General features: G+C 45.0%; 1 protein-coding gene across 1 annotated transcript in view; it reads right to left on the reverse strand.

Annotated features, from left to right (window-relative positions):
- Positions 1–1,603: 1,603 nt before the first annotated feature.
- The window catches only part of GLDC (glycine decarboxylase), a 36,859-nt gene continuing 21,189 nt past the window's right edge, over positions 1,604–17,273 (reverse strand). Inside the window, exons 12-25 of the mRNA XM_044446872.1 lie at positions 15,036–15,133; positions 14,622–14,706; positions 14,497–14,538; positions 14,245–14,387; positions 13,448–13,523; positions 10,733–10,858; positions 9,886–10,035; positions 9,130–9,242; positions 8,140–8,281; positions 7,353–7,464; positions 6,050–6,145; positions 5,732–5,904; positions 4,213–4,293; positions 1,604–2,736 (exon numbers count right to left, since the gene is read on the reverse strand). Coding sequence (XP_044302807.1) covers positions 2,593–2,736; positions 4,213–4,293; positions 5,732–5,904; positions 6,050–6,145; positions 7,353–7,464; positions 8,140–8,281; positions 9,130–9,242; positions 9,886–10,035; positions 10,733–10,858; positions 13,448–13,523; positions 14,245–14,387; positions 14,497–14,538; positions 14,622–14,706; positions 15,036–15,133 — 1,581 coding nt within the window. The 3' untranslated portion in view covers positions 1,604–2,592. The remainder of the gene's footprint in view (positions 2,737–4,212; positions 4,294–5,731; positions 5,905–6,049; positions 6,146–7,352; positions 7,465–8,139; positions 8,282–9,129; positions 9,243–9,885; positions 10,036–10,732; positions 10,859–13,447; positions 13,524–14,244; positions 14,388–14,496; positions 14,539–14,621; positions 14,707–15,035; positions 15,134–17,273) is intronic.

Raw genomic sequence — 17,273 nt, forward strand, 5'->3', positions numbered from 1 at the left:
GAGTAAACGGCGGAAGCCATCAGAGCAGGCTCTGTCCCTCCCCTGCTGGTACGTCTCCTCTCTCCTCTGCAATGCCCAGCTGCATCCTCATCGAGTGGACACAATGCTTTCTGCCGTGGCCATGAGGACTTCCAAGCTGGGCCTCTGAATAACCCTTATACCACCCCAGGCAGTGTTGGGTGGCCACAGAATTGCCCCCAAAGTAGCTTGCGCTGATCTTTTGCTGTTCTTTTATTCAAAGTGCCCATTTCATCAATCTAAATTAAATCTGCCAGAGAAAACAGGATCCTTGCTGATCATTAGCAACACAAAAAGAAAGACTGTTTCTGCGTTTCAAGTACAGTTAACCTTTTGGATACTGAGTGCTTCCAAAATTGGCATGGGGACTAGGTCCCAAATGCATTAAGGACACAATCCTGGCTGGCTCCTCATAAGGAAAGTTCAAGTCCCTGCAGCAACCGCGGAAAAGCCCTCTGATGCCATAAAGGGTACCAAGTCGGCAGAGGGCACTCCTTCCTGTCTTGCAGCCAGTGTGGTTCTTTGTACAGAGATGGAAGACCATCTTCAGAACAGGTACTTGGCGAGGGTAATTCTGGGAGGCAGGGAAGAAGCATGAAGTGCTGCCACTTAACAACTCCAAGCAGCTCCTTGGTCCTTCTGCCTTGTGAGCAGGAGAGAAACAGATCAGCCTTCCTCAACCCTGTGCCTTCCAGGTCTGTTTGGACTGCAACATCCAGAATTCCGTCAATGGCCCTGCTAGATGGGGATTCTGGCAGTTGCAGTCCAAATGCCCCTGAAGGCCACCAGGTTGGGGAAGGCTAATTTAGATAGCCAGAAATGGGCCCTGGAACTGTGCTGGAGGGTGAGGGGAGCACTAGGCGGCCTGTGTCTCCCTGCTGGGTTGAATGCCCATAGCCTTCTGGGCCAGAGGCCTGCAGGAAGCCCCATGGGATAGTGTCCTAAATTAATTCAGAGTTGTACACTGGGGGAGAGCCAAATGCTCATCTCCAGATTACAAGCCCCCTGAAGTTGCCACGCCTACAATTCTGCTTGTTTTTCATGTGCTTATTTCACATAATGGGAATATGACCCATATGCAACTGGTAGGTGAATATTACCATGGGGTGCTTTCATTTATGGGCAACAGAAGCCACTGTAATGAGACTTTAGAGGCGTTTCCTACAGGATGAAGATTCCTGTAGTGGCTTTAAAAGAAATAAATCAGGCTTCTGATGATCTGGCAGGTTTTCAGAGCAAGATCCTACCATTGCTTTTGTTTTCAGCCAAATGAGTTAACACTAGAAGAGCAGCAAGTTGATATGAGATGAGCATTTAAGCTGAAAGCAGCTTCATTTGAGACAAATTCAGAACACTGACCACTGACCCACATAAATGGCTGAGATGTGGGGTGGGGCATACAAATTATGCCTTACCTTCACCTCCAGCAGCCCCACATCCCAGGCCTTTCCTGAGTGTTAGGAATGACTTCCCAGAGACTCAGAACTAAAGTGAAAAGGACACAACCCTCTACAAATAATTTAAGTACAAGTCTACATATCACACACTCAACAATCCTGAGTGTTTGAAATCATACTTCAAAACCTTCCAAGTCTACTAGTTTTTTATTAGAATACTAACATTAGGAGTTTAAAAAAGGGAAAATACTTAATAATATGATTAGCAGTTGTGGTAATACACATAAGCGGAATTAATCTAAACGTTAAGTCTACTGCCACAATCCAATATGGGATGAGGTGCATACTGAAGCGGCTTGACTTTATTTCACTTAACTTACCCAGCTATGCTGATTGTGGCCTCTCCAGTTTATACAAAGTGAATCGTAACTACGCTTAGTCTCCCAGCAGCCTGAGCCTCAGCAGGAGTAAGACTGTGCATGGAGGCCGCTCTGCAGCATAGAGCACATCGAGGAGCATAGCTTACTTCATGCAACGGCATCTTTGCAGGGGCCGTTCTACCAGCAGCACCGCCACAGGCCACAGCTCCCACTCCAGCCTCGGGAGCGTGTGCCAGGGCCAGAGCTGGGCACTGGACTCCGGCGCACCCTTCCTCTGCCTGCAGCTGGTGCTCTTCTTTCCTCGCCAGCTGTACTCTGGTAGGGGTGGAGGGAGTGAGGCAGTGCCTCAGCCTCTCTTTGCAAAGAGGGGCAAAAGCCTGCCAAAATCAGCCCACTGCCGGTTTTGCTTCTGTCCTTCTGCCCACCCTTCCTCCGGATGCCCAGAGTCCTCTGAGTTGGGCGCATTATGGGCAGCCAGATCAGATGGCGCTCTCAAGCCATAATCACAGAAAAGCAGCCTTGGTTCAGGATAGAAAAGAGTGCAAAATCAAGGCCTCCGGCATGGACTGCAGTGGAAATGGAGGCACCGCACTGTCAGTTTGTTTCCACCTAATGCAAGTATATTTACATGTAGCTGTACAGGAATTTAATTGTGAAGATTACAAAAAATATACACTGTATATAAAGTTTGCTCCCTGGGCCAAAAATGCCCATCCATTTTCATGAAGTTAAATATAGCTGGGGAGATGGAGCCCAGGCATCCCAAAAGAAGCAGATAATTTGTGGAGAGGCTGGTCCTAAGATGAAGCCCTCTTCTGTTCAGCAAAAGGCGACTCGTAGACTTCCATGGGTGGGCAGGTACAAACCAGGTGCTGATCTCCGTAGATGTCGTCAATTCTGGCAATGGTCGGCCAGAATTTATTTTCAGGTTTGACAAAAGACTAGAGAACAAAAGGGAGAAATGTGTAGGGAAAATACTCAGTATGTAACACAAAGATAGGGTGCATTAGAAAGTATGCTGTGAGGTGAGAAATAGGCACCAGGCCGTTTCATTCCACACATACAAGAGCTGGGGTACTTTGGAAAAGAAATCAAAACCAGACTTTTTCTTAACTAGATGAAATTCGTTAAAGGAACTCATGGCAAGTGTCTTTGCTTTCCTTGAATGGCTGGCTGGCAGCAATGCAGTAACAAATTGCCTTCAATTCTCCTCATTTCAAAAGCAGCTTTTCAGTGGCACTGGTGACAGGCCGACTCTTTCAGAAATAAGCCGGAAGCCCTGATGCGTGAACAGAATTCATCTTCCAGTTCCTCAGACCTTGGCACTTCTAAATGTGGGTGGGTTTGATCCACATCTGGTCAAACTTAGTATTAGACCACGGAAATTAAGGGAGCCTTATGTTAATCATTACTAAGTTAAACCCTATAGATTTCAGTGCCTCTAATCTAACTATGACCAAATTGGATGCAGGTGAAGATACGCAAGTACTGTGTTTAGGATCTGGTACTGGTGTTCACTGTAGAGGTCGCAAGCTGTGTCCCAGCAGTCACTGTGGAAGTCAGATACCACAGTTTAAATAACCCTCAAAGGCCCATCGCTCATCATGCTAATTGGCCCAATGAGAAGTTACCCATAAGTACACGCACATAGGAAGCACCAGTTTTCATATTCTGTATTATAAAACATTCAGTTCCCATCAAACACTTGCTGGGGGGGGGTCCCCATTTTCAAGCCCCCCAGACACCCTTCAGCTGAGGGTCATCCAGAGCCAACCTAAACAGGATGGGTAATGTGTCTTTGCACTGAACGTGCAGCTTCGCTCAAGGCCTCGGAGCAGACCGAGGCATCTTCCTGCAATTGCTGGAGGCAGTGAGAATTGGAGGGAAGAAGTCCCTCGCTGCAGTCTTGAAGGGACCTCTCCTGAGCAGCGGGTCCTGGCTTTGGGCAGAGGCCTCCTCTTGCCACCAGGGGCTGCCCGTCAAGTCTGGCCTTCAAACGTACCCATAATGAGAAATATACTCACCCTCTGGCAGATCTAACATAGATTTAATATAATAAGAAAGGAGAAAGGTTGGCCAGAATGTTCCTAATAAAACACTTCCCAGCAGAAGCGTTTCTTAGTTAACATTTATTTATTTAGATTTTTATATACCACCTCATTGTCATAGGCTCTGGGCAGTTTATCAGATATTAAAATCAACAAAAGTTAAAATTTCAACTAAAAACAGTCATATTAATAAAACTAGTCTGGAAACTCATTGAGAAAGGCCTGTTGGAAGAGACATGTCTTTAACTCCCTCTTAGAGGAAGCAGTCTGGGATATCCACCATCTCTCTCCCATCAATCTCTCTCTCAATACAACATGGTTACTCAAACACTAGTTAACAAAAAGTTCTGATATTAATTCATTACTTACTATTGGAAATACCGCAACTTCTCTGGAGTATGGTCGATCCCAGTTTGGAGCTGAAATGCAGGTCAGGGTGTGTGGTGACATCTAAGTCAAGAAAGACACAAATGGATCAGGACCCAGGAAATCACTCCACTTGTTTTCTCAAAGCCATTCCAAATACATCAATTGCTGAAACAGCAAACATTGCTCAGCTGCTCAGACGATGGCCTCAGCGGAGAGAAGGGCCGTGCCCTGCTGGAAGCCACTGGTCCGGGCGCTTCTGGCAGCCGCAGTTCCACTGATCCCAGTGAAATCTGAGCTGACACACTTCCTCCAGCTGGGCGCCAGACTGTCTAAGAAATCTTCTTATTGAAGCCTTTCAAAATAAAGTGAAGCCAGGTGCCTCTAATGTGAGCAGGTCTCTCCCTCCCCCTTTTCCTCTCCAGCAGACATAGATGAGAACTCAGAAATTCAACCTTTTCCTTAGAGCTTGGCTGCATACAGCACAGTGTCCATCCATGGAGCATTCTCCTCAAGACATGGGAGGAGCATCTGCCCATGTGAAGAGTGAATCGAGTTGGAAACATCCCCTCCTCTCCCTTTCAGAAAAGCTTCCTACTCCCCTACCCAGGGGCTCCTGCTGCCTGAGGAGAGAAGGTGGGAACGCCAGACACTTCGCAGTGGGTCGGCTTGCTTGCTTTGCCTGTCGCCTCCTGACCAGGTCAAGGAGCTGCTCCCACCCTGCCAGTTCTGGAGGCCACCTCCTTTTCTGGGGCAGGCCGCTTCTCAAGCTCTGCCTGAGCATCTTCACAAAGTAACCTTGAATCTGCCAAGTACCAGACAACTGGGGGATGGTAGGAGGTGTCCTCGGTGTGTATGTGTAGTGGGGTCTTTTGGGGTGAGCTGATGTTGTGTTTGCCTTCTGCAAGGTGGACCTGTTGTGAGGCTATCTGGGGCAAACATGTGATGGGGCATTTGGCCTCTGCCCAGGAGCCATTTCCTTGGCAAAATGTCCTTGTCCCTGAGCTTCATTGGGCTGCCTTCTGGGAAACTGGAGTTGGAGTAAATAAGGGGGGCTGCAAGAGTGCCCTTCTGTTTTGGACTCCCACTTCTGCCTTGCCTTTGGGCAAGTTCCTGGGCAGGTTCCTTGAAATGCAGCTTCACCTGTTCACCTGGGAAATGGGCGCATGTCTTTTCAAACAAATCTCACCACCACAGCGGCCACTCTGTGCACGCCTGTGACACTCGGCCTCCCAGCATGCCTACGGGCCCCAAAGGCTGAAGAGCCCTGCTCGAGCGTGTGGCATACAAGGGGAAATGGCCCAGTGGAGAGCAAGAGAGGTCATACGAGGGTCTTCCGCCTTTCTCTGTGCTGAACTGCACCAAGAGGGGGTCCATCGTACAGCTGGCAGCTTCCCCCGTCATCCCCTTCTTCCACAGGGGACCATTTACTTCAATGCTGGTTTGGAGACACCCGAGAGAGAGGGAGCGGCTGCTTTGACAACGCCTTTGAAAGTGACTTGCCGATCTGCTCTCAGCTTACCTTTAATGGGTTGATTCTAGCATCCATTCTCCCTTCCTCGATATCAGCAATCTCTTGTCGAATGTTGATCATTGCATCACAGAATCTGTCCAGTTCTGCCTTGTCTTCAGACTCGGTCGGTTCAATCATCAGTGTCCCTGCCACTGGCCAGGACATCGTTGGAGCATGGAAACCTACCAAGCACAAACACCCGTCACTGACCTGAGCAGCCAGCAGCAAGCACACCAGCAGCCAGGGCGCTTCTAAAAGGCGGCAATAAAGTGGCACATGTGTGTTGTCCCGGGGTGGGGACAGCATCCGGTCTCTCTGAGGTCTCACCATAATCCTGAAGCCGCTTTGCAACATCCACAGCTTCAATATTTGCCGTTTTCTTGAAAGGCCGCGTATCCAAAATGAATTCATGAGCTATGTACCCTGTATAGAAACAGAAATACTGTTTTCTCTCTCTGGAAGAATGAAATACATGCTCAAGCTAGCTTTATTTTTAGCAGATATTTCTAACACGGTGGCCTTTGGTCTGCACCTTACCTTCAGCTGGTCCTTGTGAAGTGCTCAGTATATTTGCTTCTGTTCTGAGACACTTGATTAAACAGGCTTCTGTGTGTGGCTCCAGAGCATTTTATTTTCCCTAGCTTGTCTAGCAAAACTGTGCAGCATGCCTGCTTTAAACAGAAATATCTGTGTGCCCACATGCACATACAGTATTAAAACTGCTTGAATAATTTGTAGGGCATGGTGGGGGGGACACGCAGATTTCACTGAAAAACTGATATGCTCACAGCTGTTCCTACAGCTTTTGAGAATATCCTCTTAGGCGGATAAGTTCATCCACAGATGCCTTTCAACTGTGCGATTTAGGTTGCCACTGGGCTGGCATTCGTCCTGATCGTGCTTTCTGCTGGGTAGCAGGGAACAGGAGGCAGGTGGGCTAGGAGGGCTGAGGGGATCCCGTTCAAGTGGAACAGCAAGCAGTGTGGCAGTGCACCTCCCAGTCTTCTCTGATCTCCTTCAGGCTTGTTGGAGGAAGAGACATTCTCACTTCAGGCTTCAGTCAGGCCTGGTTCTGTCTGAAGCTTAAACTGGTTGCTCTTAACTTGAGTTTATGGATCAAGTTAGGCTCAAACCATGTTTGATTTTTTCGTGACAACTGCCCACCGCTTATCTGGGTTCAACCATTAAGTTTCACCGTACTGAGTAGAAAACAGCAGGGAAAGCTTCCAAGCTCCCCACCGTGGCTCCAGCTGAGCCAGTCCAGCATCCCTGCAAAGGACAAGCCAGAAGCTCAGCAGCCTCCTTCCTGCAGCACATGCAGCTTGATGGGGCTGCTGCTGGACAGAGTCCCCAGACCTCAAGGGGCACGGAAGGACAACATTACTGACTTTCAAGCAGGGGAGGAGAGTGCACCACTGTAGCTCCCCATGGGTTAGTCTGCATACTGGACCAGGAAAGAACTATTCAAGAAGCTAGGCGGGTTTATTTTAGTTGTGTGGATGAATTTTCCCAAAGGGAAAAGTTACTCCCACAATGCTGTTAGCAATGCTCTGTTAATGGCTTCCCTCGGTCTTGGTGCATTACGATGTACCCCAAAGGCACAGAAGGTAATTTTGGTGAGAATACTTGCCTCTGGCTCCTCTAAAGAGGATTTTGTAGTGCTTCTCTAACCTCTTTGCCATGTAGTTAGCATTTAATATTGCCATTTCAGAGGCATGCTTAAGGCCTTTTCCTCCCATCATCTGCAGAGACAGCAAACAATAATAGTGAAAAGATGAGGTGAAGAATACTGCCAATGTCCCTCATGTCTGTCAAGGTCACTTTTAAAGGAGGGGCATCATTGAAAATTATACTGGAAACCTGCAATGTTCTCTCTGCTCTTTGCAAGGGGAATAGTAGAGAGAGAGAAAGGCTTGGCTGCAGGATTTTTGCTCTACCAGTGGAAGAATACCGGGGGGGGGGGGGAGAGAGAGACAGTACTGAAGTCCCATTCTGCTGGTTGTAACTTTCCATTAGTAATGTAATGTAATAAGCTCTGTAGTAAATCAGTTCTGAGAATATCTGCATTCTCCCAAGATTTCATTCACAAAACCTCTTCATCTTAAGGCTGAAAACAATAAGTTGTGCTACAAATCCATTTATCGCTTCCAACATTGTGCGAGCAGCAGTACGCACAGGAGAATTCCGTTCAAGGAAGATCGTGCCTTTCACAGGCTTCTGGAAAACCCATAAAGAGAAACTTTGCCTTTATATTAATCATACAAGCAGGCTGGGCAACCGGTGGTTCTCCAGACATGTTGGCCTACAACTCGCATCTGCCCTATCCCCACATCCTTGTTTTTCAGACCAGAAACAGCCTCAGGACTATTACAGTATATTAGGAAAAATGGGATGGAGAAATCGCAGAGATGAAATACCTTGATGTAAGCCCAGGAAATAGGCAAAATGGCACTGGATCCCCAAGGGGCAGCACTGATGGTACCTAATGGGTTGGAGCCCTCATCCTGCTGCAGAGCAATGACAGGATGGTTAGGCAGGAAGGGGGCCAAATGCTTCTTCCTAAAAAGGAACAAACGATTTTTAAAAACTCTCTCCTCCCGAATTCGCATCCATCACCCTCAAACCCCTGAGGTCTTCTGAGATATTTGTCTCACAATCTTCTCAGTCTCACAATACTCCAGTACACAAAGACCAAGTTATACTTAAGCATCTTCCATTCAACAGCATCCCCAAAACAGAACAAAGGTTCATTTAAAGTGACAAGAGAGTCCTTACTGAAGCACTTATCCTCTCAAACAGCATCTGGCTTCCCACTTTCTATCCATAAGACAGGAAAAGAAATTATCCTGCCAATACAGGATTGGCAGAAGACCAATACAAGTGATAGGCTGAGAAAGATGCATTCTGTTTATACATAAAGAGGAGTATAAACATGAGTGGACCACAATTCCATATACAGGTGCCTTTTAGGAAACTGCCAGTAGGCCATCCTGGCCCAAGCTGCTGCCCTCCCACTATTTTAGAGGACAAGACCGAGCATTCCTGACTAATGACCATGCTGCCAGCTGGAGGGTGCCAGACAGGGAGAGACAGAACTGAACTAGCTTAATGGGAGATTTTCCAAGGAGCAGGAATGCCCACTCCATCCCAGCCTTAATCCCGTTCCATAACGCTGGATCACTTACACGACAATCCTATGCATGGTTACTCAGAAGTCTCATTGTGCTAAGTTACTTACTCCTTTCTATACTGTCTGACAGTCACAACTCTCTGGGCAGTTCACAATAATTAAAATCATGAAATGAGAAAATGTGGGCTGACTCCTTGGTGAACCTGCTTACAGTGGCAGCCTTAAAATAAAGACACATATAAAGGAGCTGTACTTATTACAAGATGCTAATACTGACACTCCAATTGGTCCCATTCCAGGTCCTCCTCCACCATGAGGAATGCAGAAGGTTTTGTGAAGATTTAAATGGGAAACATCTGAGCCATAGTCTCCGGGGCGGCACAGGCCAACCTGTTGGAGAAAGGACATCGTGAACTGTCAAACACAGGCAGTAATGGCTCAGGGCTGTGTTGAGAAATGGTTGTCTGAAGCAGCCGGCCGCCCTCACACCACTCTGGGCTCTCCCGGCACGGCGGACCCACCCTTGCTGACAGGGTGGCTTCTCTGGGAAACCCCTCCCAGTTCTGCCTTGCACAGTTGCAAGAGAAAGGGGAAAGGATGGAATGGCACACAAAGCAGTGGGCTCTGCCTATGGGCCGCTGGCCCTTTGTCAGAAACAGACGCTCCATCCCTGGTCTAGAGAGACACTGACTATTAGCTGACCCCAAGCTAGAAACACAACTGATCAAGTCAGCTAAGGATTTTAGCATAGTTTGCTTCCACTGTTACTCTTTCTTAAAAGTCTGAACCACACGATGGACATCACTCACCCTTAAATAGCTATTGTTTTAGCTTAAGCTAATCACAAATGTGAATTGCAGACTCAAACACATATTATATATTCTAGATGAATATATGAAAATGAAAAAATTTCAACCAAATTTTATATTTTGTGAAATGTTCAGAAATCAACAGCAAAGCTTTCCACTATTTAGGACAAGATTTGTAGTGGAGTAAGAAGCTAAAGTAAGAGCAGCCCTGGGTGATTTCCTACCTGGGCGTTCATATTTGCTCCATCTAGGTACACCTGGCCTCCATGTTTGTGAATCAAGTCACACACATCACTGATGTCCTCTTCAAAAACGCCGTTAGTGGATGGGTATGTGATCATGATAGCTGCTAGCTTTTCCTTGTGCTTATCCACCTGCATGGGTGAGGAGGAGGAGAGAAAAATGAGAAAGGCCAGGAAGCTCCAGATGTTGCCTTCCCCACACATCTGAGCAATGGGCACAATGCGCTGGTTCAGAGAAATGCAGCACCCTGTTTGCTTGCTGCAGCAAATACTCAGTAGGCTGCAGTTCTTTCCCATTTGCTCTTTCAAAGTGTTTTCTTTATTATTGCTCAAATGTTATGTTAGTAAAAGGGGGAAATGGCGGTTAAACATGAAAGGCGGACACAAATGGATTCTCAAAATGGGCAAGGACACATAAAGAAGTCAAGAAAGTTAAACTGCTTAGAATCAAAATGCATTTTAAGAGACAAAATGCAGTCTTCTGCCAAGAGTAATTTTCATCTTGTAGAAGGTGCTGCTGCCTTCTACCAGTCCCCCCTTCTACCTACATCGGCCACAGCCTATCTCATCCAGCAGACTGCCTTGCACCTCTGTTGTGCGGCATTTGCAGGGCTTGGACAGCTGACGTGGCAGGGAGCGGGCAAGAAGTCTACTTTCGCCTGGCCAGGCACCTGTGGTTGAATGTGGATCTGCTCAATGAATCATGAGGCAAGTGACAACTGAGGGACAATATCATATCCAAACGTTTTAGAAACGCAGAAACAGAAGGGGTCACATGGGTCTCCCGGGCCATCTAGTCTGACCCCAGAGGAAGAGCAACAAGCCTCACCATTGCCTTAAGATGAGCAATATCAATGCTTCCGTTTTTATCCACTTCCACTGGCTGAATCTTCAGTCCTGCCATCTGAGCACTTGCCGGGTTGGTACCATGTGCAGACTTAGGGATGAGACAAACCTTAAGGGGGAAACAAATCCAAATGGTAACAAAAACATAAGACAAGGTGTGCCGGACCGGCTGTGCCATCTAGTCCAGCACTCCGTGTACACAGTGGCAGACCAGCTGCCCACAGGATCCCTCAAGCAGGATGGGCGCAAGACCTTCACCTGCCCAAGCTCCTCAGCAACTGGTGTACGCAGGCAAGCCACCCCTGAGTGGTAGCACATGGCCAGCAAGGCTAGTAGCCACGGAGAGCCTCTTTTTCCATGAATCTGTCCAGTCCCTTTTTAAAGCGATCCAGACTGGTAGACATCACTATTTCCTGTAGCAGGAAATTTCAAAGTTCAGCTCTATGTTGTGTAAAGATGTACTCCTGCTTGCCCGTCCTGAACTTCCCCCCAACCAGCTTCATGGGTTGTCCCTGGGTTCAAATGTTATAGAAGATGGGAGGAAATCACTCTTTTCCCATTTTCTCCATTTGTGCACACGACTGTCATGTCTCACCATCCGTGCCTTTTTTTTCCTAAGCTGAACACTCCCAGTGGTTGCAATCCCTCCTCATAGGGGAAATGTTCCAGCACAAGCCAACTAAAGACAGTCGTCGTTCAACGCCTAACCGAGGTAAGCCCTGCAGCTGTTGCAATACATTGATTTAAATAAAACGCCTGAGCCTACTGTGTTATGGACTAGTCCGGTTCTTGCCCCTTCTGGGGCTAGGGGCCAGTAGCCGATGGCGTCATTCCGCAGACTCTACCGGATCTTTCCACTGTGCAAGCACTTGCCGATTAGGCTTGTGCAAGCAGTTGCAGAAGAGCTTTGCACAATGGCTTGCACAACCATGCCTCTGCAAAAGTAACTTTTCTTGTTCATAGATGCGAACCTAGTTTCTGCTAGCATCATGCCATCTGCACTAATGTAATGGCACAGCTGAATATCGCAGCCGAGCTGCTTAGCTAAAGTGTAACTCTTACTTTAAACAGATTTCTACCTTCAGTCACCCCTGCATTCTCATGTTATACAAAATTGTGAAAGCCAAACTCTGCTCCCAGATAAACTTCTTTTTTGAGGTTCTTGCTCAGAGAAAGCCATTTGAAAAATAAATGAATGGTTTTAGATAATTTTTCTATGAGTTTTGTTTGTGTCTTTGTTACCTTTTTGTGTGGCGGTACTGAGGAAGCATGCAGAGATGTTTAAAGTTTGCGTATTTATTGCTTATTCATATTGTAAGCCATCCTGGGACAATTTGTATAGGACAGGATAAAAATATTTCACATTTAAAAAAAATAAAAAAGTTATGTATAAGTGCTTCTAATTTGGGAAATAATGTTTATTCTGTTCTGTTCTAATGGCATTAGAACAGACCTATTAAAAATGTTATTTTAGTTGTATTCCTAGCTCTCAGACCTTCTCTGGAACTGCTGAAAATCATCACATTATTGCCGGGCAGTATGAGACATTTTGTAAAGATACTACTATTACTACTACTACTTCACATTTCTGTACCACCTGTAGTTGAAACTCTCTGGGCAGTTTGCAATATTTTAAGTCACTTTCCAGGTTTCAGTCAGGCCCAACCCTGCTTAGCTTCCAAGATTAGGCAAAATCAGGCACTTCACTAAGAATCCTGCTCATTCTGGAATGTGGACTGGTCTGCCATATGGCAAAATATTATTTTAAAAAATTGTTTGATGTCTTGCTCAACCACTGATACTCACTTTTATATCTACAATGCTTAATGGCAGAGGACTTGCCAAGTTGTTTCATTATCTTACAGAATGACCACAAAAATTTGTTGCAAGAAAAAGATTGTAACAAAAATACGTTTATTACAGATATTTCTTCTTTGAGGAGTCAGTATATCAAAAAATATGTGTACTCTGAGATAATTAATCCAAGAAGATATTACCCACTCTATCTCATTGACAGAAAAAGCAAATGTTGATATTAAGCCACTGTAAATCTAAATGCAAACAGGACTGATAATCTGCTTTTTATAAAATCAAATTCACTTGACTATGTGAGGAAAAGCACAAGGACGAATATTTAAATGATACCCTAGTCATGCATTTGGAAGCTGACACCTCTGTGTGTTGCAAAGTGACCTAGCCATGAATTTCAATGCACGATGTGGCTCTAATCCCAACTCAAAAGCTTTCTGACTGCCCCAGTGGGGTTTACGAACATCACTGTACCAGGGCCAGCCTTTGGCAGGTCTTCTAATCCCAAATCTGCTTTAATTAATGCTGATAATGGTTAGTTCCTGGATTTCTGCACTGAACCTCAGAATGTGTGCACTGCTGTTCTCCAGATACAAGAGCGAGTTTCTGTGTAGGCATTTTGGTTGACTTAAATTTACCGAGGAACAAAAAAAGGGGTGAGCTGCTGCTCTCCATACAGCTGGTTCTGCTTAGATGCACAGCGTGTTGCTATATGGGGTGCTGTTGGCAGAAGCCCACCTTTTAGCTGGCCCTGAGGATTAAGAGCGGTGCTTGGCCCCCACCAGGCAGGCATTCTGCATGCACAGAAAGGCATGCCCCACCCCCTATTCAGACAGTGGCCTGCAGGAATGATGGTTCAGGAGTGAGAGCAACTGCACCATCTACTTACAGTTCGCTGGCATTCTCCTTTTGCATTTAAATAAGCCTTGACTGCAGCCAGTCCTGCGTATTCGCCTTGAGCTCCACTGCAAGACAATCACGCACATGCTTCAGAGGACCTCAAATTTGACATCCACACTTTAAAAACTACTCAATTAATTAAGCACTCTGCATGGTCTTTAGAGGACAAATGTTAGCTATGTGTATATATTTGGACTCTGCACACTGTTGAAACACACAGGCTGAGAACGTAAATGTGAAATGTGATGAGGGACTTCGTCTCATTTTAATTTATGTTGCATGGATTGTGAGGTGTTAGATTAGGATACTAACATCTCTCTCATAGCTACTGTCCCCATTTCACAGCAATTCCACAAAGCACACACACCCAGAGGAATCACTGCAATCGGAAGCTTGGTTCATGCAAGGGAAAGGTCCCATAGCCATGTCTACTACCTAAGCCCAAACTTTTCATACTTAAACCATAAAACAAATCCACACTGCAGGTTTAAGATGCTTCAGCATAGCCATTTTCCTCCTCTGTTATCCCTTGCATGGATGAAAAAGCATGCAAACAGCATGTATGCTATCATATGTTGCAAATACATTTAGTTATTAGCACATATGAAAAAAAATAGGTATTTGTCACATGGGATCCACTATACACTATGCTCATCTTTGAGCAATTTGAAGGAATATCTGGGGAGGAAAACAGTTGCATGATGCTGCCCTCAGAAAACCAGCGTAAGGGATTCTACAGCCTCTCCAGGGAATAGACACCCATGACCCCATTGAGACTGCTCCTACCTGTTTGGTTGAAATGAAATTTTGTCATAGCCTGTGATCTCACACAGATCCTTCTCAAGCTCCTTGAAAAGCCGCTGGTACCCCTGAGCTTGATCCAGAGGCACAAAAGGGTGGATGTTGGCAAATTCCTTCCACGTAATTGGCTACAGGACAAGGAAACACACAGACACACAAGAAAGAAGATTAAGACATTTTTGGTGGAATTAGTTCTGCATGTAATGGTAAGGTAATGAATTTGTCAAAAAAGCTTACTGCAAGTTCCGATGAACTATTCAGCTTCATTGTGCAGGATCCCTGAGAAGGTGAAAATATAGTCAGTTGATTTATTCCAAGGAAACAAGCAACTACTATTTTTTCCTTTCAAAATGAATTCTTACCAAAGGAATCATGCTGTGAACGAGGGAAATATCTTTGTTTTCTAATCTTTTCATATACCGGACAATATTCGTTTCAGAGTGATAACTGGAGACACAAAAGCTTATGTTACCAAGCCAGTTAACCATACAAACCAGACAATACACATGTCCTAAAAGGTCTCTTTTAAGACAATAATAATCTCAAACCTCTGGACTTTTCCTAAGGTCAGACTAAGGTGAAATGTATTTGTCCCTGTTGTGCAATCAGTAGCGAAAGGAAAATAGCATTAATCTGTTAAAAGTTGCAAAGGGATGAAACTTTCATATTTAAACATTACATACATTCACCAATTAGTAATCCCATCTACTGCCTTGTCAGCAACATCAAAGAAATAAATATCAAAAAGACAGAAAGATACACTGAGTTTCACAAACCTGTTGAATACTTGATGTGTTAGAAATTTTGAAGTTCTCTTAAATGCAGTAGCAAAAATGCCTCTTGTTTCTTCACCCATGCCCTCTGCAACCAGTTCCTGTCAAACACAAGCCAGGCCAACTCTTAGGCATGATTCTTTTCTGTCTCAGAAAGAGTTAATTCCAACTAGTAATGGAAGAATTTTGCCCCTGTGGAGCACTTCTATTTTGGTGGTATTTATCTTTCAATAAACCACTGGACACAGGAGAAGTAAACTGGGATAAATCACTCACAAAAGAAAGAAAATGAGCATTTTATCTGCAAATATATATTTCAAGAGAGTTATCTTGGTCTGAAGAAAATACATGGTGTGTAAATTAGAAATAGCAGTGGTACATAAACTTCTGGTCTTTTAAGGCATATAAGGCACATTTATTATGCAAAAAGGTGAAAAAGTCAATGCAGGTAGTTTTAATGTGTTGGGGAAGCAGAACAAGTTACTTTACTAAAGCAGCATTCATGTTGCTGAATGCTAAGCTTTCCTTCCATATCTTGCGAAATCAGAACTTTGCTGTTCAAGTTCAATTAAGGATCTGGAGCCATTACAAAATACATGCCTGAAGGCAATCCCTAATCCTCCTCAAGTAATACTCTAATCTTTTTAGTGAGGAGGGAAACTGGAGTATTGATCATCAAGTCAGCTGCCCATTTAAGAGCTTTGAATTAATGGATTAAAATTACATAGTATATTACAGTTGCTCTCCGGGAATGGGTCTTAAAGTATCTAGCAAGTGGCTGGAACGAGGGGTGAGTTCAGTGCAGCTGGAGTCTGATGGAGGCCTGTCCTTTGCTTCCATCAGCCAACTGCCCCTTAGTTAATACCTTCTGTTCTTACCTGTGATCTGTTCTCAGCTAGGTTTTTCTGCCCTAATGGCAATACTATGCAAGGAACTGATACCATTATGAAACTTGGTCTGATGGAGCAGATTTTTAAAAGTTTTTTTCATTATGCTGTGGTGATATTTGCTTTTACTGATTATATGAGGTTTTTGTTGTATTCGAATTTTGGAGGCTGCCTTGCAAGGGGGTTATCCTAAAAGGTGGGGTGGGTCTAGGTGGAGAACTACAACAAAGCAAGTCTGAAAAAAGTTTTGCTTAAAACTCTGTGCTACAAAAGGGCAAGGAATACCAATAATCTGGTTTGTCCCAGCCTGAACTAACCAAAAAAAGCCGTCATCTTCAACCCTCCTTCACTTGGTCCAAGTCATTCTGTGCTCTGGATCTATTCTATCTTAGGCGACGGCTTTGCAGTTGGGGGTGCTCCTGAATCTAGTCCTACTTATTCTGCATAACCACAGGTGTGGCCTTGAACCAACTCTGCTTGGACCACCAGCTACATCATTTCCAGGAGAAACTAGGCTGAGACTCTGTCCTTCATGCCTCTCCCACCTGTAGGCTGAATTGCTTCAATGTGCTCCAGGGGAGGCTGACCCTGAGCACAGCCCAGAAATGCCAGTTGGCTCAGCTAGCAGTGAGACTTGCGTGAAGCAAGTGGGACAGATCAATTAGACCACTTTGGTGCCAACTCCCTGGCTTCCAGTTTGTTTGTGGGCTTCATTCAAGGTGCCAGTCTTCCACTTCATGCCCCAAACGGCAGTGCTGCTCTCAGTGTCTTCCCATATGATTCTGCTTGAGCTTTGAATGCAGTCGGAGGCCCTCCCTCCCTATTGTCCTTTTACAAATTGCAGTGAGGCAAGATGGGACAAGAAAGAGGGACTTTTCCACAGTGGTAACTACAGCTTCCCAAGATAGGGCTGGGTCAATTAGGGTTCCCTGTTTGCCTGCTTTTAAGCAGGCCCTGAAGCCTCTTTGATATTGTTAAGAATTTTTAGCAAAGCCTTCAATATGGATTTACTTCTAGTTCTGCTGTTTTCAATTTTTTTTGAGAAGATCTTACAATGCTGGCTTTTACAATTATTTATTTTCAAGTTTTGCTAATTTATATTTTCATTTCGTAAGCCACCTTGAGTTTGAAGATGAGAATTATAAAAATATACTCCTTGAATGTCTGTGTAGGAAAAAACTGAAGGTAACTTATAAAGAACAACCAAACCATACAATTATCTGAAACAGTTGAAAATAATGAACAATAGAAAACCACAGCCCAGTAAAACAACTGAATTATCATAGAAAGGATAAGTGCAAATACAATATAATACAACAATACAAGGCAATCTGTATCAAGGAGAAAGGGAGAG

The sequence above is a fragment of the Varanus komodoensis genome, unplaced genomic scaffold (genome assembly GCF_004798865.1).
Source record: "Varanus komodoensis strain SLA01 unplaced genomic scaffold, ASM479886v1 scaffold5, whole genome shotgun sequence".
Taxonomy (NCBI): domain Eukaryota; kingdom Metazoa; phylum Chordata; class Lepidosauria; order Squamata; family Varanidae; genus Varanus; species Varanus komodoensis.